This window comes from Crocuta crocuta, unplaced genomic scaffold (genome assembly GCF_008692635.1).
Source record: "Crocuta crocuta isolate KB4526 unplaced genomic scaffold, BGI_CrCroc_1.0 scaffold218, whole genome shotgun sequence".
Taxonomy (NCBI): domain Eukaryota; kingdom Metazoa; phylum Chordata; class Mammalia; order Carnivora; family Hyaenidae; genus Crocuta; species Crocuta crocuta.
Genome location: NW_027533170.1, coordinates 5,722,429 through 5,745,743, shown reverse-complemented (window position 1 = coordinate 5,745,743; position 23,315 = coordinate 5,722,429). Strand labels below are relative to the sequence as shown.

The following is a 23,315-nucleotide window of genomic DNA, read 5'->3' as shown; positions in this document are numbered from 1 at the left end:
TTAGGGGTAAGCTATACAAGTCACACACACATAACACATTTACCAGAGAAGTATATGAATGGAAAATATAAGTCTCCCTCTTGTCCTTCCCCCAAGGAATATATAAGCAAAGTGTAAGCATGTCGTGTACAGTTATTTACGCAACTGTATGTTCTAGAGCCATAATGAGATATGGAAAGACATTTAAAATATATTGGGGGGGTGCTTGGGTGGCTGAGTCAGTTAAGTGTCTGACTTTGGCTCAGGTCATGATCTCATGGTTTGTGAGTTTGAGCCCTGCGTCGGGCTCTGTGCTGACAGCTCAGAGCCTGGAGCCTGCTTCGGATTCTGTGTCTCCCTCTCTCTTTCTGCCCCTCCTCTGCTCCTGCTCTCTCTCTCTGTCTCTGTCTCTCTCAAAAATAAATAAATATGAAAAGAAATTAAAAATATATATATATATATATTTGGGGGAGAAAAAAAGCTAGTTACAAAATACTATGACTAGTATACTCCACCCCAAACCCCCCTCTTTTCTTTTTTTAAGCCTGTGTGCAGGAAAAAATGAGGCCGTCCATCCACCAGGGGCTGGATACCTACTTTCCATTCTCACCCATCTGCTACACTGGTTCTTGTAGACACTGGTATAACCCAAGGTTACCAACTTTCAACCTTCTTTCCAAGGGCTATTTTGGGATCCTGCAGGGAAGGGAGGACCTTGTTCTCTGAACTAGCATGCACATGAAAAACAATACAAGTACACCTTTCAGGAAAAGGGGGGAGTATAGTTCATGAAGTAGAATCAGCATCTGAAACACAACAAACACAATCTGGAAAAAGAAGATCAACCTAATAAAGAAGATAAGCACATATCTAAAAGGAGATTCAGAGATAGATTTGAAAGAAAGGAGGCTGCAGTAATAATCCTTCAGAGTAATTCTCATTTAATATTATTTAAAAAAATTTTTAATGTTTTCATTTATTTTTGTGAGAGAGAGAGAGCCCGGGAGTCACACAGAGAGAGAGGGAGACACAGAATCTGAAGCAGGCTCCAGGCTCCGAGCTGTCAGCACAGAGCCTGAGACGGGGCTTGAACCTGTGAACCGCGAGATCATGACCTGGGCCGAAGTCAGATGATTAACTGACTGAGCCACCCAGGCACCCCCAAGGGAACTTTTAATAAGATCGATTTCCTCTGGATGAATGGACAAATCCACCCATCTGTACCTGTATGGTCATTAAACTGTAAGGACACCGTCCTATGGACTGTAAGTGTTCACCGACTAGAAGACAAATCGGAGAGAGATCTGAACAAGGTGTGAAGGGAAAAAGGAAGAGAAGATCCCTCCCCCATGGGGAAGCAGCAAAACACAACCTAAGCGGGTGTTATGGCCGCAGAATTCATATGCTGGAGCTCAAAGCCCCAGTACCTCAGAATGTGACTTTATTTGGAGAGTCTTTAAAGAGGTAATTAAGTTAAAATGAAGTCCTTAGGACGGCCCTGATCCAATATGACTAATAGGACTGGTGTCCTTACTACGACGAAATTAAGATACAGACATGGGCAGAGGGAAGACACGGGAAGGTGGACATCTGTAAGCCAAGGAGAGAGGCCTCCGAAGAAGAAACTAACTCTGTCAACACCTTGATCTTGGACTTTTAGCCTCCGGGATTGTAAGAAAATACACTTGTGTGGTTTAAGGCGTGCAGTCTGTGGTATTTAGTCTCAGCAGTCCTGACAAACTAATTAATCCAGCAAAGCAAACCCTACAACATCTTGGGGTCAGCTGTAGCCTGGAGACCCCCCTTCTGCCCTACACAAACTCACACGTGTGCACGAAGCACACTGATGAAGGCGTGCAATGCAGCACTGTCTACAGCGAGGGAAAAACAGAAACAAGTTGTCTCTCAGTAGGGAGACGATTTCTACAATGAAATACTATAAGCAGTTAAAATAGCTTTTTTAAAAAATGCTTATTTCTTGTGAGAGAGAGAGCGAGCGAGCAAGCAGGGGAGGGGCAGAGAGGGAGGGAGACAGAGAACCTCAAGCAGGCTCTACACTGCTAGCACGAAGTCTGATGTGGGGCTTGAACTCACGAACCAGGAGATTATAGCCCGAACTATAATCAAGATTCAGACACTTAGCTGACTGAGCCACCCAGGTGCCCCTAAAATACAGCTTTAACCCAGAACTTTGTGTAGTAACAAATCTCTTAAATTTCATTTTTTAATTTTTTAAATTTTTAAAAAAATTTTAATGTTTGTTTTTGAGAGAGAGACAGAGCACAAGTGAGGGAGGGGCAGAGAGAGAGAGAGGGAGACACAGAATCTGAAGAAGGCTCCAGGCTCTGAGCTGTCAGCACAGAGCCCGATGCGGGGCTTGACCACGAACTGTGAGATCATGACCTGAGCCGAAGTCAGATGCTTAACCGACTGGGCCACCCAGGTGCCCCATTAAATTTCATTTTTTTAAAACAGCAATTTACAAAAGATACATATACAATGTAATCCCATTTCTACAATGTTTAATTTTTCTTAATGTTTAGTTTTGAGTGAGAGAGAGAGAGAGAGAGACCGAGTGGGAGTGGGGGAGGGGCGGCTAGAGAGGGAGACCCAGAATCCCAAGCAAGCTCTAAGGTCTGAACTATCAGTGCAGAGCCCCATGTGGGGCTTGATCTCATGAACGGTGAGATCATGACCTGAGCCGAAGTCGGACACTAATCTGAATGAGCCACCCAGACGCCCCTATTTATGTGTTTAAAAAACACACAAACCGGAGCACCTGGGTTGCTTGGTCGGTTGAGCGTCTGACTTCGTTCGGCTCATGTCATGATCTCACAGATGGTGGGTCTGAGCCCCACACAAGGCTCACTGCTGTCAGCGCGGAGCCTGCTTCGGATCCTCTGTCCCCCCTCCCCCTCTGCCCCTCTCTTGCTCACGCTGTCTCAAAAATGGATAAACATTTTTTTAAATCTTTATAAATAAATAAGCAAATAAACAAACAAAAACCACACAAACCAACAGAACATAAAAACAGACTTTTCACAACGGGAAACGAAGTATGTGTCTTTCCCATACCACGCGAATTCCCACTCCAAGAGTAATAAGGCTTTGCCGTCACTAAAACTTACCACTAGAGAAAAAGGACAATTCTCCAAGAAGTTCTGTTTGTTTAGTTGTATTAACAACATAGTCTTCAAAAGAAGTCTGAGCCGCGGGTCGAAAACTCTTCAAAGATTCCGTAGCTTTCTGTATTCTGCGGGCAGATGTTATTTTATGTAAAAACAGTTCTTCAAAAGGCCAATCAGGCTACATACCTGCCACATGATTAAAAAGGAAAAACCTCCCCTCAACTTTCAGGGGAAGCATGTAGCAGCGCGCTGCATAGAACACAGCACCAGAAAAGACTAGGAGCTCAAACTGAAAGGCACCGCTAAGGAGATTCTTTTTTTTTTTTTTTAAAATGTTTTATTTATTTCTAGGAGAGACAGAGAGACAGCGTGAGCAGGGGAGGGTCAGAGAGAGAGGGAGTTACAGACTCTGAAACAGGCTCCAGGCTCTGGGCTGGCAGTCAGCACAGGGCCCGACGCAGGGATTGAACCCACGAACCGTGAGATCATGACCCAAGCGAAAGTCGGACGCTTAACCGACTAAGCCACCCAGGTGCCCCAAGGAGATTCTAAACTCAGAGCAACCTACCTGAGGTGGAGCTGTTTCGCCGTCTGTACAAAACAAGACTGATCTGTCTCCTTCAGCACTTCTTGGGCATAGCCCACGAGCCCATTGTTCTCTAGAAGCCCCTGGTATTCCTCCACTTGGCTCTGAAATTTGTCTAATCGTAGCTTCTTAGAAGTGTCAATTGCTTTCAAAACAGATGATTTCCTCTCTTCTAGAATGTCATAGAGCTTTTCAAAATGTGTGATTGCTTCCTCCTTAGCTCTCTCTCCATTACACTATTATAAAACAAGCAGAGCGTTACCTCATCTGCTAAATCCAAATGTCTTTTCTCAAAATAACCGAAATTCAATTTTGTCTGATGCTGACATTTTCAGAACAATAATTCGGCACTGCATACACTCAGCAAGGAATGATCGCCAACTTTTATGTAGATGTACTTTGTCATTTTATAATTCTGTGCTTTCCTTAAACTTCAATCTCCAAAGCTCAGGAATAAACAATAAAATAGGGAAACAACCTTCAACTTATATACAAAGGAACTGGGGGCAGAAATTAACTGACTCAAACCAAGGACACAGGATAATATAATCCTGGAACTATTTAAAAACATTTTTTTTAATATTTATTTTTGAGAGAGAGAGAGAGAGAGAGAGAGCGAGAGCATGAGGGAGGGTGAGGGGCAGAGAGAGGGAGACAAAGAATCCGAAGCAGGCTCCAGGCTCTGAGCTGTCAGCAAGAGCCTGACGCAGGGCTCAAACCCACAAACCACGAGATTGTGACCTGAGCCGAAGTTGGATGGTTAACCAACTGAGCCACCCAGGTGCCCCATTTTTTAAAAATAATTTTAATGTTTATTTATTTTTGAGAGAGACAGAGAGAGCATGATGGGGGAGGGTGGGGCGAGGTACAATCCTGTAGCTTTTGATTCATTTCAAATCTAGGCAACTTTTGACCCTTCTTATCCTATTCTAATTTTTTATGAGATATTAAACCACACCATGAAACTCAGGAAAGTGATGTCCTTTACTAAGACATTAGAATATAACTCTTCTCTTCAAATTAATATAATTTAATTAGAATGAAATCTTGTGTGACTTTATGCAAATTACTTAACTTCTGAACCCCCGTTTTCCTCTTCTGAAAACTGGGGATAGGAGAAACAATTTGGATTTTTTGAAGATGGAAAAAGATTATTTATATAAAATGGCCCCTCCACAATGGTACACAGTCTGTGCACACAGAGATGATGGTCCCTATACATGCAGCTCTTCTTCTACCTGGCCATAAAATGATCCTCTGTAGTGCTTACTGAACATTTCGAACGTCTGTAAGATCAGAGACCAAATTGATTTTGAAAATAAGACCAGCAGAGCACAGGTATGCAGCCATCATTATAAACCCATAAGCAGCTGCCAAAAGAAAAAAATGTCTTCAAACACATTCTTAAAAGCTGACGATGTATGGAAGAAGCACATTGTGATTTCCCAGGGGCCTCTGGCAAACATTTCTAATGAAAGGAATTTTTTTCCAGATTCCCTTCTGTTTCCTAAACCCAATAGGCAACAATTTTTTTTTTCAAGGATAGGCAGGAGGGAAGGAAGGAAAGGGGGACAGAGGGTAGTGACATTTTGGTAGTAGTTCAATGATACATCACAAGATTAAACTCAAAAGATCAATACACACAGGTAAAAAGGGGGATTTTTTCCCCCAGGTGTTAATTATAGAAAAAAAGACCATGTCACAATCCTCACTGAGTAAAAGTCAAGAATGCAGCCAAATTCTCCAATGGAGAAGACTTAAAAAAAATTTTTTTTAATGTTTTTTTATTTTTGAGAGAGAAAGACAAAATGCAAGCAGGGGAGGGGGAGAGAGGAAGACACAGAATCTGAAGCAGGTTCCAGGCTCTGAGCTGTCAGCACAGAGCCTGATGTGGGGCTTGAACCCATGAACCACGAAATCATGACCTGAGCTGAAGTCAGGCGCTCAACCAACTGAGCCACCCAGGCACCCCTCCAACAGAGAAGACTGAGCTGACCAATGTAGCTTAGATCAAAGGTATAAGCAGCTAAGTAATTTCTCCAGGATCCCAAGGAATCAGCGTCTGCATGAACAGCTGACGTGAGGTCCTCTATTTTCAGCCTAATGAATCACAAACTCAGCAATGGGTCCTGGGTCTCCCTTATTCCAGAATTAAGGGCAGGGGCGTGTGGGTGGCTCAGTCAGTTAAAGTGTCTGCCTGTTGGTTTCAGGTCAGGTCATGACCTCATGGTTCGTAGGATGAGGCCCCACGGCAGGCTCTGCGCTGACAACACAGAGCCTGCTTGAGATTCTCTCTCTCTCCGTCTCTTTCTGCTCTTCCTTCCCAAATGCGCACGCACTGTCTCTCAAAATAAATAAACATTGGAAAAAAAGAAGGGCAGCATGACTGAGGACCAGTAATACAACAAACCTCAAGTGACCAAAGGCATAATCCCTGAAGCAACCTACCAGGTAGCTGATTTAAGAGTTGGGGGATGATACAAAATGCAGAGAATGTGTCAAAATGCCAAAAAGAGAAGCAAAGATCACACTTTTCAAGTGCCTGGAAATCAGTTGAAAAAAATCACACTTTTCAACTTACTTATTAGGGTGGTGAATGCAATCAGTGAGTATCAGAAAAAAATATATATATTAAAAACAAAGGCAGTGCTGGCGATAATGGTGTTAGTTTGCATAATTTCTCAGGTTTTTAGCCCATTTTGGAAAATGAAGTCTCAAGAAGTAACAATCTCACACTAGCCAAGACACTGTTCTATTTAATCATAACTTGTACAGTGATCAGTACACTGATCAGATTGGCACTTCAGTTTACTTCAAATACAGAAAAGAAACACACATCAAGATCAGTGAATATTTGGAATTTTAAAACAACCCAGTGCTATATTAATTTTTTAAATGCTACCCATTTTTTTCTTTTTTTTTACTGATGTACATACAAAGAGAAAAGGGTTTATGTAAGCATGTGCAAACACGTCCACATAGCCCAGATGAAGAAACATTACCGGATCCCAGATAACATTCCTATAGCCTTTCCAGACACCCATCCTTCCCCTCCCCACCCTTGAGCAAGCCTATCCTGAATTCTAACAAGAGAATCCAGCTTCACCTCTGTAGGTGCTTTTTACACACGGAATCAGGGAGTGTGTCCTCCTTCCGTCTGGCATCTTCCTTTCGATACTATTGCAAGATTCAACTACACTGTTGCACATAGCTGTAGATACTCATTCTACTGCTGTTTAAATTCCACTGTTGATGGATGTGTGGGCAGTTTCCACTTTGTGACTGTTACATACGAGGTGGTGATGGAACATTCTGGGACGCACCTTTTGGTGAACATATGTCAGGTATATACTTCAGGATGGCCGGCATTTTAAATCAACCTGGTCCCAAGCACACACAGCATGTATTTCAGATGCATTCTGTTCACTGTGTAAAATACCGGTAACTGGCAAAGCGATCAGTACCTCACGCAACTACTTCTGCCCTGTGCTTCACTATAATTTAATCACTGCCACTATCAGGCATGGATCACACATTAAAACTTGATTCTTAGACGTGTTTTCCTAATCCCAGAAAAGCAGGGGTGAAATCCAACAAGACCTTGTATGCCCAGCTCATCCGCCACCCTCATGGTTCTGTGAAGAAATACATTCTCTAGATGGGCATATAAAAACATGCAAACTGGCTTAGCACTTACCTCAGTTTCTTTCATTAACAAGTTGAGTTCAGAAATTTGACTCTTCACCTGGCTCTCCTTGCCGATAAGATAATCAATGTCCTTGGAAAGCTTCTCCTGTTAGAGCATATCAGACACACAAACAGGAACAGAAGTTTAACAAAGGCCACACAGGTTTTTCCTTTATTTTATACACGACACCCATCTTCGTTAGCCTATGTTGACACCTGGAGATGGTCGTTATTAATTCGGGGTAAACAGTTACAGGCCTTGAGCCCTGAGGCCCAAGGACATAGGAGAGATTGGAAGCAGGCTAGGTAAGAGAAGAAGGCAGTGATGCTCGGATTAGTCAAAAACCTGGAATATATAAATAATACATTTCTGTTGTCTCCTCCTCACTCCCAAAAGGTCTTCCTCCTCAGGCTTCTGAGTAAATGGAAGAATGGGAGTGTCTCCCATCAATGTTATCATTCATTCATTCATTCATTCTCTCTCTCCCTCCCTCTCTCTCTCTCTGCCCCTCCCCTTCAGCACGACAAAGAACAACCTGGTTAAAAACACTAACAACATATTATATCACTGAGAGACCCTGTCCATTGTTAACTCATTTCAGTCGAACAAAACCACACGGCAAGCCATGATTTTATGAAGACAAAGTTAAAGGCGCAAAGTAAAACAAAGGCATAAAGACTCAGAACTGAGCTCCAAAGCGGCACAAATCCTACCTTTAAGGTCTTGTAGGCGCTGCTCATGGTGGTTACCCGGTGATTGGAATGATTACCGCCCAGCTTACAGAGGTGACAAACTGGCCTTCGACACAACTCACAGTACATGTTTATTCTCTCGGTTTCATGTTCTGGGCACATTAAAATCTAGTGAGTAAAGAATAAAAGTGCCATGAAGGGTCAGCACAGCTTGCAGGACACTCAAAGTTCCTGAGGTACAAAGATATGCTTTATTTACAAAATCACCAAATAAAGCCAAGGAAATACATACAAGTGTAAAAAGCAGCAGCGTAAGAGCATTTGGTATATCATATGAAAATTCTCTGTATTAGAATGACTACTTTTCTGTTTGAGAGTTCAAACGGTCAGCTAAATATATAGATGTTATCGCCCTTAAACTTCGTGGTAAGAAGGTGACAATTCCATTCCTGTCAGACTTACAGGCTTAACCAGGCCAGAAAGGCTCTCTGGCCACACTGACTAGGCAATTCTTAAGGACCATGACCCACAGTTTTGTAAGGTCCCATAGCAAATAATGGATGAGAACTCATGGCTTCACCATCCTCATAAGAAATCTGCCTGGCTTACTCAGTCGGCAGAGCAGGTGACTCCTGACCTCGGGGTTGTGGGTTCAAGCCCCACACTGGGTGTAAAGATTATATAAAAATAAAATTTAAAAAAAAAAGAAAGAAAGAAAGGTTACTAAGGAGTCTTGAACACTTTACGAGAAGAATTTCCAGATATCTGCTTTTACATATTAATCATGCACACAACGACTGAACTTAGAACTCGTTTTCTTTTGTTTGTTTTAAGAACTGTGATTTTTCTGATTTAAGCTCCTACTTTCTTTACTCTGAAAACTATCATCATCGGCATGTTTGAAATTGCACATGAAGGAGATGCCTGTAAACTAGTGTGTCAGTGATATCAAATGTTATCCGTGGCCCTGATGGTTCAGGTTTTGTGCCACTATAACTGGTTTGCTAACACTGACACAAAAAGAAAATGTCCATTGTGAAAATTGTTAGTTCCAATGTGCAGGTCCAGGAGAAAAATAGCTGAAAAAAAAAAAAATCAAACTCTTCAGCAGGTCTGAGTGCCTACATTCTCAAAGCCATTACATGTATTTATTTATTCATTATCTTAATTTCAGCATAGCTAATATACAGCGTCATATTACTTTCCAGGGCCATTATGCTTATTATTTTTATATTTTAAAGATTTTTCCAATTTGGAGCACCTGGGTGGCTCAGTCAGTTAGGCATCCAACTTCGGCTCAGGTCATGATCTTGCAGTTCATGGGTCCAAGCCCCGTGTCAGGCTCTGTGCCTCCCTCTCTCTCTGTGCCTCCCCTGCTTGCACTCTATCTGTCTCTCTCTCTCAAAAATAAACATTAAAAAAATTTAAAAGATTTTTTCAGTTTAATTTTAAGTAATCTCTATACCCAACGTGGGGCTCGAACCTACAACTCCAAGATCAAGAGTTACATGCTCTACCATCTGAGCCAGCCAGGCCCCCCAAAAGCCATCACCTTTAAGGTATAAAATGTGACTTTCTCCAAGGAATGATGACAAGAAAAAGTTATTGGCAAGTATTCTACAAGGGACACCTTTGTAAAATTTCATGATTTTGAGGAATAGTAACGACTTGAAGGGAAATAGTATCTTCCTCAATATATAACCTACTATTTCTTCAGCTCCTTCTCACCAAGCTTTCATTATATTTGTAAACAGAATTAAGTCTGCAACTTAGACTCTGAAAATGTTACTCAAGATTTCATGAATTCCTTACTCCTAAAAACATAAGCCTAATATAATTCAATTAATAATCACAGGTTATTTCATAATGGAACAGTATTAATCAATTTAATTAATCTTCTAAAACAGATACTGAAACACGAAGCTTACGGCACATTTATGTATTTATTAAGTAGGCTCCATGCCCAACATAGGGCTTGAACTCATGACCCCAAGATCCAGAGTTGTGTGCTCTACCAACTAAGCCACCAGGCGCCCATGAAGGAATAAATTTTTCTAAAAGTCTACAATCTGGAGCATTTAAAATGAGAAGGAACACAATAGGGGGTTAAAAGTTCTTTGATAAATCTATTGCCACACTGACATAGTTGGAAAAAAAAGCACGGAAGTTTAAAAAGCATGAAAGCACACTGTTTTTTCTGTAATCTACCAGTCCTGCACCACTTAACAGGATGTAAGGGGGGCGCCCGGCTGGCTCAGTCAGTAGAGCATGTGACTCAGGATCTCAGGGTCATTAGTTCAAGCCCCACACTGGGTATAGAGCTTACTTTAAAAAAAAAAAAAAAAAGACAAAATGATGGGGTGCCTGGGTGGCTCTGACAGTTAAGCTAGTCTGACTTTGGCTCAGGTCATAATCTCGTGGTTCATGGGTTCAAGCCCCACATCAGGTTCTCCACTGTCAGCAGAGCCTACTTCGGACCCTCTGCCTCTGCTTGCGTGCACACGCTCTTTCTCGCTCTCTCAAAAATAAATAAACATTTTTAAAAAACGATATAACAAATACTCAGCTCATAGTTTCAAGATAACTTTTGGGATTTTTTTTTCCATTTTTCGATTACAAATTAAAGAGAAAAGCTTTGAGCTCAAGAATGTAAATAGATTTTCGTACACAAGTTACTAAGTTGTAATCTGAGTAAGAACTCTAACCAAAGAATCAACTAGTTTTGTCATATCTATATAAATCAGAAAGCAGTATTAGTGAAGATATCCAAACATTCTGCCTGTCAGTCACAAAGCAGGGCAAAGAACTACCCAGCATGTGAATCCCACTTCAGATATTATATAAACATACCACAAAGTTCAAACTTTGAGGCTGTACTTATTCTTACTTACTTAGAGTACAACTGTAGCTAACTAAAAATGTCAGAAAACTGTTCCCCAATCAAATCTTTTAGACAACTGTGAGCCTAACACATTAAAGCACAAAAGCTTTTTAATGATTTTTTTTTAATAGTCATTTCAGCCTTGGAGAGAACTCAACCTTTCCCCTATTTGCACAGGTTGCCTTACGAACCTTCACGAAGCTTCACGTATTGTGTTGCGTTACCCTGTTGTAACACAGTGAACCAGAATATTGCCTTTAGGCTGTGGGGAGGTTTAGCAATAGACTAGTTTAGTCTTTGGAGTTAACTTAACTCCAAATACCAGGCCCTGATTTCTTATACAGGGTTTTTTTTCTTTTTAATGTTCTTAAACATCCACGTTTCTATGTGCATAGGCACCATCCATTTTATCTATGTATTTATTTTTAAACAAGCTCTATGCCCAACGTGTGGCTTGAACTCTAGACCCCGAGATCAGGAGTCATACACTCCACTGACTAAGCCAGCCAGGTGTCCCTCCTGTAAAGGCTTTTCAAGTTATTTCCATTCTTGTTGTCAAGTTCTTTTTTTTTTTTTAACCTTTATTTATTTTGAGAGAAAGAAAGAGAAAGTACAAGCAGGGCAGGTGCAGAGAGAGGGAGAGAATCCAAGCAGGCTCTGCACTGTCAGCGCAGAGTTGGACGCGGGGCTCAAACTCACGAACCATGAGATCATGACCTGAGCCGAGATCAAGAGTCGGCCACTCAATTGACTGAGCCACCCAGGCACGCCTTGCTATAAAGTTCTAGTCTCATTATTAATTCCTTTTGTAGGGTCACCTGGGTGGCTCAGTCGGTTAATCGTCTGACTTGGCTCAGGTCATGATCTCACCAATCATGGGTTCAAGCCCCGCATCGGGCTCTGTGCTGACAGCTCAGAGCCTGGAGCCTGCTTCGGATTCTGTATCTCCCTCTCTCTCTGACCCTCCTCCCCTGCTCACGCTGTCTCTCTCTCTCAGAAATAAATAAAAAACATTAAAAAAAATAATTCCTTTTGTAATACTGATGCTTTCCCTAAATCAAAGCTTCTCTTACCTTGGGTCTGAAATTCGTGGTCGGGCCCACATACTCGTGCTGGGCTTTCACCGTACCCCATGGGTGGTAAATTTTGAAGCACTCGTTGCAATAGCTCGCGCTACAGTCCATGCAACTTTTTGTGGACTCCTGGGGTGGGGGCTTGCAAAGGTCACACATAATGGCGGTGGCTGCCCTGGCTGCCTGCCGGTACCTCTCGACAATGGTCTCCAAGGTGAAATTGCGAAACAGACCATTGATTCCTCGTTCTCCAAGATCCACATCGTGCTCACAGCCCGGGCAAGGAAAAGTGGTGGTCCTAGGGGTCAGTGAGCTGCGCTTCCATCCTGTGTAATTGGAAGTCCTTGTTTAGTTATGTCAGTAGGAAAACAAACAGAAAGGAGAGAAAAAGGAGAGGTATTTTGGAAAGAGAGAGACCTACAGATATATCTCCACCCCCGAAATAATACTCAAAGCGGCTCCACTTGAACCAGTCTGTATTCTGAAAATGCTTCATGCTTACTTTTCCTCAGTATGCAAAAGACAAGCCGAAATTACTAAATAGGTACTAAATCAAAGCGGAAAGGAAAATCCTCTAGAGTACACCCCACACAAAACCACATCAAATCAAACAGATATATGGAAAAAACATGTAATACAATACTACACAGGGCCAGGATTTTTTTGATATTATGAATTATATATAATTATTTCTATATATCATAACGGAAGTAATTTGGTTTTGATTTAAAAGAAGACACTCTTGGCAGAGGAATGGGAAATGAGTTCAGACATAAATGAACAGGAGTCGATAACCGGTGCTCCATGGATAGGCTCCAGAAAGCTCCAAATCATTGGGCTAACTCTTTGACATTATATGCCAGATTTTGATACCTTTTGCTTATTTTCTGGTTCAACGATCCATAGCCATGATCGGATTCTCAAAGAAATACACGGCCACAAAACGGTTAAGGACCATTACAAGAGAGTTTCCCATGGTAGTATTGTTTTAGCTGGGTAGGCAAAATCATCAGTTAATTGAGTGCAATCTATAAAAGAGTGAAAAGCTCATCCATAGACCTAGAATCTAGTGACTTTAAGAGGGACCAACCATTTAGAATCTTCTTATGACCTGAAAAAAAGAATCATTAAAATTACTTAATTCGGTAGGCTGAAAGCTACCCCAAAAGTATTACAAATGATTTTCCAATCTATACATAATACACTGAATGACCTTAAATAGCACACTTTGGTTCAATATTATCCGGCTTTTAATAGATCAAGAAACCAAGACATGACCGTCCTTACCCACAGGTTCATGAGAATGCGGGGTTGTCTCTTTAACAAAGGCGTGTGCATACCATTAATTCCCCGCTCTCATTTATAAATCTGCCCATAGAGTATATAATCTTGGTTGCCCACAAAATCACCTAAATATAAACACAAACTTCTTAACCGGCAGCCTTCCTTCACTTTGCTGTGTATCCAGTATGGAAATGAATGATTAAACTCAGTAGATCTCATTTAGAAAAGGACTTTCTACAGCTACATTAATAATGCCTTGGCATATTACTATCATCAATGAAAAGACTGTCTTCAAATATGTCTGCCATAGTATCACTAAGTAAAATTTAGCCAGCAGCCCACAATACTCTCTATCGGAAGTGACTTTACAGCATGCTCAGAGTGCGCTGGGTCCCCAAAACTACTTACGTAACAAACATGCAGAGTATTTGTATTCTCTTCATATAAGGATATTTTAACCTTTACACTTCTAAACACACACAAAGAACACATACCAGAAAAAAAAAAGCTTCCCATTCCAATTTGAAAATTCTTAATATTATAATAATGTTCAAAACATGCAAGACAGTCCAAGATATTTCACAACACAGCAGCCATAGAACAAAATAAGCAGCAAAGCCACTTTTAAGACACATGCCAATGAAAATTTCAGTCAGTGACACAAAACAAGCCAAATCATTTTGGAAGTGATCTAGTGCAGTGGTCAAGTTGAAAGGAATGGAAAGTCACATTTAACTGCATGCTTCCACATGTGAACCAGGTGATAGAAATTAAAATGGAGACTCCCAACAGACGATGTTTAAAAGAAAATGGGTTATCCTTGGTTTTAGGAATTGAAGGTTGCAATCAGTTTAAGGCACAGGATCAAACTAAATTAAATCACGACCACAAAGTCATGCTTTAACCTGTATACTGGTGACACCCAGATTGTGGCCTTCATGTTCAGAAATTTCAAAAAAGATGTTGTGTCCCTTTTCTGTAAACCTCTTTTAAGTTTTTTTTTTTAACAGTAAGGTGTCAAGCATCATACTAACTTTCATAAATCAGACAAAATATTGAGTCAATAAATCTTAGCTGTTTTCCTAAATAAATCTTTAAAAACTTCTCATACTTTTTGGCAAATGCTAAAGCATTTATATTTTATTTCACCTGTCTTGGACTTCTACCACTGTTTTCAAAAACAAACAACAGAACATAGGTTCAGGGAAATAAGGAAACAGATCTAAAGATATTCTGGGAAGTAAATCTATTGAAAAAGAAATCAAGACAGGGGAACTAAGAATAAAATGTAATAGAGTCAACTTTTTCCTCTCTAAAATTGTGCTGTCTACCATACTAACCATTTAACCAAACATCACTATTTAAATTTAAATCAAAGATTCAGTTCCTAGGGTACCTGGGTGGCTCAGTCTGAAGCGTCTGACTTCAGCTCAGGCCATGATCTCACAGTTTGTGGGTTCAAGCCCCACATTGGCTCTGTGCTGACAGTTTAGAGCCTGGAGGCTGCTTCAGATTCTGTGTCTCCCTCTCTCTCTGGCCCTCCCCTGCTCACGCTGTCCCTCTCTCTCTCTCTCTCTCTCTCTAAAATAAATAAACATTAAACAAAAGAAAGGATTCAGTTCCTCGGGTATACTATCCACATTTCAAATTCTCAAGAGCCACATGTGACCACTGGCCCCCATACTGTTCAGTGCTGGGTCAAATGTACATTCCCACGAACATAGAATGTTCCATTGGATAATACTCCTCAACAGCATGACATAATGAAAAAGAAAAAGTAATGATGGCTTTGAAAGGTACGAAAGCAATGCAGGCCAAGCAATGCCATTATATATGTCGAACTGTATTTATGGGGCCAATCGTATATGGGATTATCTGAACACGGTCACTTTGCAGAATCCATTCTTTCCCCCATATACCTTTCTTCAAAGACAGATTAAACAAGTATGAATCATGACACAGTTTTAAAATGAAGATTCAAAAAAAATCTTCAAATCTGCTTAGAGCAAATCTTCCCCCCAAATCAGCTTCTGGTAGTTAGGATTTATCATTTAAATATCAAAGAGAAAATGAAGTATTTCAAAACCGAGTCGATTCATTACAGGTTCAAAACGTCTGCTCGCTGCGTCCTGTCCCATATATTCTGGCTACAGACAACTTCCCCACTGTGACCTCCTAGCCTCCCACTAGGCTGGACATTCCTGCTGGGCTTCTAGATGCTTGGCAGCGGGCTGACGGACTGTAGTGCCCCCTTAATGTTTCTCGTTGCACATTCTGACCGTCTGATGCCCGCGCGGTACCATTACCCTTTGAGTATTAAGGGCATTTCAACCTGGAAAATCTTTTTTTCAATGGCTGCCTGAGTAAAAAACAGGAAATAAAGTGAACTTTTTTTTTTTAAGCCAACTGCTCCTGCCTTTCCTCCTATTTACTAAATCTCAGCACTTAAAACTCTCAGGGACTCACTAAAGCCTGTAAGAGAAAGGATTACATGTGGCTTTTAGAAGTAACTAGAAGGTCTGTAAATGGAAGCATGCAGACAGGAAGGAAAGGAAGACAGAAAAGGGATAACATTCCAAGTGTTTATTTTCTCCAATAAAATATATGGTATCACCAGCATTCTATTAGAAAAGTAGCCAATTTTACTTTAAAGGTCAACTGGAGTAAAAACACACGTCTTTTAATAAAGTGGGTTGGCCCGCCGTTCATACGGAGTCAGATGCTCCGGAAAGCCTGAAACAGTAGTTTATGGGATTTACCCACAAATGGGTAAGACCTCAACAGTCAAACTCAAATACGTTGAAACATGAATAAAGGAAAGGCACCCTTTGCATAAAGGAAGCTAAGCCTGTATAATTAACTACAAAAAAATTACCCACATCTTTCTGGCAAATGTTTGAATACGAAAGGCAGCGCTGGCTGATTTAAGGTCCTCCCGGTGGTAACAAGGCCGGGAATGCGAGCTTTGTTCCATGAAATAAACCGAATGGAAAGGATTTTTAACGTGATCCATGAGGGCAGGTCATTTCCTTCCAAAGCATCTTGTCACACGGGCCGACAAAACCGAAGCGCCAAGAATCAGCGCTCTCTTTAAAAACACCAGACCTGGCGTGGAAATTTAGCCCTGTTGACCTTTAAGTCACTCAGCCCCAATTTGTTCACGTTCTACCCGATTTTGAGCACTTGACCACTGATGCTTAAAAACTTGACGTATACACGGTTACTCGATTTGAGTCTAACACTATACTGCCTGCGGCCACACAAGCAAGAAAAGCATTTTCTACCTCTCCACCCCAAAGATCTCCGTTGTGATGCTGTGAACAATGAACAGAAAGCTGGATTTAGGATTTAATTTCAAAGAGAAGATTCACAACTTGTCAACAAGAGATAAAGCAGCAACTGTGTCCCGCACATAACACAATTCTTGAGTTAGCAGTAAGAAAATGTGTTTCTCCTTGGCACACGTGGTATTTGCGAAATCATCATTGTACAAACATTCAGCAGAATTAAATCATTGTTGGTGCAACGCTTCAGAGGCCTGAACTTGATCTTACAGATTGGCGTTTTTAAGCAATCATATTTCTCGTAGCTGTTGAAAATACACAGCAATATCAAGCATCTTTTGTTTGATTTTTTTTTTAACTGATGTATTATCAACACTGCATATAAACATTGCTAAAGCTGATTTCATCTTCCTGACAAAAGGAAATACAAAAGGCAGGGAAAGCCTTGCATACATGTGACCCAAGATGTAGAGTAAAATCGCTATTTTTACATCGCTGAATGTGTTACTGTGTTATACACACAAACCTTACTCTCTTTTCAGGGCACTCTTTTATTTTAAAAAATCTGTCCAATCTCCAATGCAATGATATCCAAAAGGGGCATGTGAGCCCAAAAGCATCAGCCACATATGTCATTTAAAATTTTCTAGTGGCCAGGGGCTCCTGGGTGGCTCAGTCAGTTAAGCATCCGACTTCAGCTCAGGTCATGATCTCGTGGTTCGTGGGTTTAAGCCCCGCTCTGTGCTGACAGCTCAGAGCCTGGAGCCTGCTTCGGATTCTGTGACTCCCTCTCTCTCTCTGCCCCTTCCCTACTCGCGCTGTGTCTCTCTCTGTCTCTCAAAAATAAATCATTCAAAAAAAATTTTAATTTTATGGTGGCCAGGGTCATTAAAAGGAAACAAGAGAAATTAATTTTAAGAACACATGTTATTTATTTCACCCAATATATCCCAAATACTATCTCAAAATGCAGAGATAAAAATCATTAGAGACATTTTGTACTTTTTCATTCTAAAGGTTTGACATTCAGAGTATATTTTGTACTTCTAGCATTCCTCAGTTCCGACAGGCACATTTCAAGCGCTCGACAGCCACATGTGGCTCGTGGCTACTGTACAGGACAGTCCTGGTCTAATCAATCCCTTTGTTAAACCAAGAGCAAAGCTAATTTTTAGAAATCTACTCCTCCCACACCAATTGCTCAGAATAGGATTTCCTCCCCGAGTATGTCTAAATGATGAAAAAATTTCTAAAACCCTGCCAGAAGGGAAAAGGGGGGGAGGGGTACATTACTTTCCTATGAATTTCTCTTTCAGTCTCTCCCAAGAGAAATTAGAGGCAAAGGCCCCATAAATGGAGGGTAGCATTATATTTGTAATAGAGTGACTTCTATTCATTTAAAACCAGTATCATGAAAGGGGGGGCAATCCTAAAATCTGCATTCATTTGAGGAATGATTACTACGCTCGGACCTCCCTACCCTCTGAGTGCTCCATCTGTATTTCTTAATTCGCTTTATATGCTCTTTGTGATGGGAGGGCTGTGTTCTAACCATGAAGCTCTGTACGATGCTGGACTATCTGCTTCTTAAGGAGGAGGGACGGATCTATCTTGTTCATGTCTCTTCAGCATTTGGCCATGTCTGGCAACCAGCAGGTAAATTAAGTACTTGTTGACCGAATGAATGAAATGCAGAAGTTCTCTGCCTTGCCTTGACATACAACTGGCTGCTGATGTATGAAACCGGCTCGATCCACCACCGAAGGCAGAAACCGCCTCTACGGTACGTACACATGGTGGTCACTCATCCAGTGTTGAAAACAAAGACTCCAAACACTGATGGCCCACACGCTGGATGGGTCACGGTCAAAGATGTGTGTTGGCTGCCCTATCCTGTTGAGTTGGCATGGTTTTTAACTGAACTAACTGCTAACACGTAAAAGATAGATCACACGTCACACCCACTATCGGGCTCTTGTACGGGGGGTGGGGTGAGGGGACCACTAGTGCCAAGCGACTACCGCCCCGTTAGACAAGGCGTCCATTCTAGTCTACAGTCCCACACCACATGCCACTGTCTCTAGCAGGGGAGGCCTGGAAGACAGCTGGCTCCGCTTACCTAGGCTGCTGGATTTCTTACGGTAGCCGAGGGAACAGGAAAATGAAATCTTGACTATCTCCGCATCAAGTAAAACGAAAGAGGTTCCTGTATTTATGATGCCCGGGGCCTGCCTCGCTAATGTGTTTACTGGGCTGCCACAGCATCTAAATCTGACCCCTCATTTGAACACTTCAGTGACAGGGTTGTGACAACCTCATCTCTGGGAAAGCCTGCAGTGGGTGTTTTCTTGCGCCCTGAGCAGAAATCTGCACTCCTATTTCACCGCTCACTGATGGGAACCTGTGTGCGAAGACACCCAGGTTACCATTCTCTTCCACAAGATCATCATATCTTGTGGTCTCTCCCTCCGAGTTAAATCCTCTGATTTCCAGGAACTGCTTTCCACAGAAGGGTTTTCTCGCTTCCTCCCTCCACTCCCTCCCTGAGACATGATCCAACCCTTTAGGTTCTCCCTAAAGAGGGAGGAACATCTCATTAAGTCTATTTCTCATCTGGACAGTATCAAGTATGGTGGAATGGGTATCTTGTTCTGGGGGAAAAATGCCACTATTACTGAATAAAAGCCATAATGGCATGCTTTGTAGAAATCCTTCAGCAGAGAAGTCTGTCATTCGACAGCCAGTCTACAAGTATACTAAACATCCACCAAGTACTCTGTCAGGTGAGCTCCTAAAAACAATTAGCCATTTCTCATCTAGTTACATACTTCATCTGTACTTCATTCATTCTCCGTATGAATCACCTATAAAAAGCCACCAAGTGGGGGCGCCTGGGTGGCTTAGTCGGNCTCTCCTAGAAATAAATAAAAACATTTAAAAAAAAAAAAAAAAAAGCCACCAAGTGTTCACATGAAAAGCCCACAGAAGGGGCGCCTGGGTGGCTCAGTTGGTTAAGCGTCTGACTTTGGCACAGGTCATGATCTCACGGTCTGTGGGTTTGAGCCCTGCGTCAGGCTCTGTGCTGACAGCTCAGAACCTGGAGCCTGCTTCGGATTCTGCGTCTCCCTCTCTCTCTCTCTCTCTGCCTCTCCCAGCTCGTGTTCTGTCTCTCTCTCTCGCAAAAATAAATAAACATTAAAATTTTTTTTTAAATAATAAAAAAGTAAAATTAAACAAAAGCCCGAAGATGCAGGATTGTGTAAACTATTTACGTTAGCTCAATCTAATTAGAGAAATATTAGTACATGACTAAAATTCCTTTGAATGGCGTCTGCTAAATATTAATGTACAAAAAGTGAATTTCCCTTGGTCAGTCAGTCAGGGATCCCTAATGAGCCAATGAGGATCTACCAACAGAATATCTCCATTTTATCTGGTGGGTAATTTCAAGCTGCTGAAATCTGTCTCTCCTCCCTCCTCTGTGTGACAGCAGGGAGAGCAACACAAGTGATGACTTCACAATAGGCATTACCCTCTCTGACCTCATACTCTCTGCGTTCCCACTTACTTACTGCTCCTTGTTTCATATAGGCTTCTAATTTTTTTATATGTGCAAAACAATCTTCCAAGGAATTTGAGATTACCATTTAAAGCAAAATACATGTTTTAAAAACAGCCTTATATGACTCTTAGAACAGACAGCATTCCCTAAATGCAAAACAGGAGGAGATTGTCTTCTGATATTTTTTTTTATGTATATGTAAGATTAAAAAATTATTTCTACACTACAAGAGGGAGAAATAAACACCGTGGCCTAAAGGATCAAAGTTCAAACCTCAAAGCCCAAATTGGGCAGAACTGCAGCCAACAGTCTGAAGCCCACTGCCACTCAAGGACTCTCCTCTAAAGAAAGGGCGAGGGGCGTCGGGGTGGCTCAGTCGGTTAAGCATCCGACTTTGGCTCAGGTCACGATCTCACGAGCCCCCTGTAGGGCTCTGTGCTGACAGCTAGCTCAGAGCCTGGAGCCTCCTTCAGATTCTGGGTCTCCCTCTCTCTCTGATCCTGACCTGCTCACACTGTCTGTCTCTCTCTCTCAGAAATAAACAAAACATTAAAAAAATTAAAAAAAAAAAAAAAAGAAAGAAAGGGCAAGCCCAATGTGACACTGCAGTATTTCTACCTGAAACTCTGCCTCCCCTCGGTCTTTACTCACTGCCAATTTTGGCCCTGAAATTCTCAGTGGCCCTGTTCCCATGGATTTCAAATTAATTTTGATCTACCTGAATCCTTCAACGGATGTCCAGAAGAAAGAAACATCATCCCAACAGGAAACGATTTACACTCTGGCGGTATAAGGGCTCTGGAGCTATAGATGTGCCACACATCTAGATCTACTTCTATCGTTACTACAGAATTCTGCCACTATTTGGCTGATATTCAATATCCTTCTTTTAAAAATATGGATTCAAAATGGCTGAAGAAGAGAGAATCCTCAGGTAGAACAAAACGATAGCAAATAATCCATCTAAAAATCCTTTTAGGAGTGGTCATTAAGGAGTCTCATCCCTTTATGTGGCATATTTATTTACACATTACCAGACACAGATGTTTCCCTAGTAAGCACCCCTGTGGTCCATTAATCCATCTCTCATATAAAGGACACCACAGGGTGAGAACGTGCCTTAAAATGCAGAGTTAATAAGGGTTCTAACACAACCCGACTTTCAGTGCGTACCAGGACAGAGAGGAGTTCCTGTTGACATCTTCAAAGCAGGAAGGGTTCCTTTGCAACTAGTTTTAATTTATTCACCCTGGAAAGATCAACCCTCAAAGTGGCAAAAACAACTTCCCTTCGACAGACACAGAGCAAACTCCCGGCCCCCAAGCTTCCGCCACGTACCTGGTCGACTAATTCTGTCAATTTTGTCCATGCTAGGAGAGGGGAGCCGGAGTCGAGGACTGCTCTGATTAGAGTTGTCCGATCCCACATCATTGAAGGAATCATCGAGCGTCAGCAGGAGCTCTTTCACACACTTATGACAGATACTGTGTTGGCAAGGGAGAATCAACGGGTGGGTAAACAGCTCCTTGCATGCGGGGCAAATGAGCTCTCTTTCGATATTCTTAATGGTAACCTTGAGTTGGGGAAAAGAAATCAGAATCAAGGTAAGTACGTGTGTTTACCCTTCCAAAAGGATTAAGGATTCAGGTTTTCAATCTGAAGCTCCTTTTTGGCAACGGCATTCCATACCATCAACCCCACCCGACCCCCAACACCCATAGCCTAGAACAGAAGGGGCAATGACATGGTTAAAACCAAAGTATGAGAAAAATCAGCACAAAAAGTGAGGGGACCATAATACTCCAGTTTTACAAATCATCACGAATTCACTGATGGGGGGGGCCTGAGAAATCCTACATGTAGATCTCTACAGTAAAAGGGAAGAACACGGTACACTGAGAATGAAACCGTGTTCCTGACCGAGCACGGCTAACTCTGTGCAAATAATGGGGGCCGGCAAAAGCTGGGTTCGCCAGCAATGTTTGTGGAAGCTTCCTCGAAGTCTATTTACAAACTGAACCATCAGCAATTTTCTACATTAAATGTGACCAATTTTCACAGGCTGTAACTATAATGTAGCTAAAATGCTTCATCTCCTGGTGCTGGGTATCCAAGTGGTTCTCTTAAAAGCACTTTATGAATATCGAAAGGGTGGGGAGGACTAGAAAGCACCATTATTAAGTGCTGGCCATACTACGGGCATGCGTTATCTTCCATGAGAAACAGTCTCTTGATCACAACTAGAAGGGTTAGATGACCTCATGTCAGTTTTCCCAACCCTCTATATGTAGTTCCCGCGTGTGCACATGCGCGCGCGCACACACACACGCGCGCACACACACGCGCGCGCGCACACACACACACACACACACACACTTCCCAAACTGCAGGTGCTATGAATGTATATCCAGCCTCCCTGCCATTTTACAGTCAAATCTGAAAGTATTCCTAGACCTTGTACAATCATTTCAACCACTGCAAACACACAGAACATCAACATCGAGTTAACTCACTTATTTTCACCAAATACAAATGTACTCCCCCCACACAAAGTGACACTGAGGGCTTTAACAGTCCGTGACAACAGCACTACATCCAACTGGCTTTATCACGGTGGGTGATGGGTCTTTGAAGTGTTTCTTGCTGCATCATTCAATAAATATTTAATACAAGCCCACATCATGTCACGATTTTCTCAAATTTGGAAGACAGTCGCACTTCACGGCAAAGAAACAGAATATCCACATCCGATTTCATTTCCCCAAGAACGTGACACTCAACTCAAAGGAAAATACTGTTCTGAGTGTCCAAAATAGATTCAAAGGGAAATATTATTCTGAGTGTCCAAAATAGATCCCATTTGATGGGAGGGGTACCTCCCACCGGAAGGTCTAAAATCATTTCCACCTTTCTTGTCCATAAAGCGGTACATAAGCTTTTCACCCACGACAGATATAAAGTAATTCTCACCAAAAGAAAAAAATGAGTTTTTCGTTTTTACATCCATTGAGGGAGACGACCCGATTAAGAGAAATGGGATGTGGCGGCTCCCACAATGAAGCTGTCTGAAAATCAATGGGGGTGGGGGGCTCGACGGGAAACTAACAAGTTGCAAAGAACTGCCGATCCGACCCTTTCAAACAAAAACACTTTGCACC

General features: G+C 41.8%; 1 protein-coding gene across 1 annotated transcript in view; it reads right to left on the bottom strand.

Moving 5' to 3' along the window:
• Nucleotides 1-23,315, bottom strand: part of TRIM36 (tripartite motif containing 36) — a 32,499-nt gene that overhangs the window by 8,582 nt on the left and 602 nt on the right. The window contains exons 2-7 of the mRNA XM_077746294.1: nt 21,496-21,730; nt 12,028-12,353; nt 8,095-8,241; nt 7,391-7,486; nt 3,676-3,929; nt 3,108-3,232 (exon numbers count right to left, since the gene is read on the bottom strand). Of these exons, the coding sequence (XP_077602420.1) occupies nt 3,108-3,232; nt 3,676-3,929; nt 7,391-7,486; nt 8,095-8,241; nt 12,028-12,353; nt 21,496-21,730 (1,183 nt within the window). The remainder of the gene's footprint in view (nt 1-3,107; nt 3,233-3,675; nt 3,930-7,390; nt 7,487-8,094; nt 8,242-12,027; nt 12,354-21,495; nt 21,731-23,315) is intronic.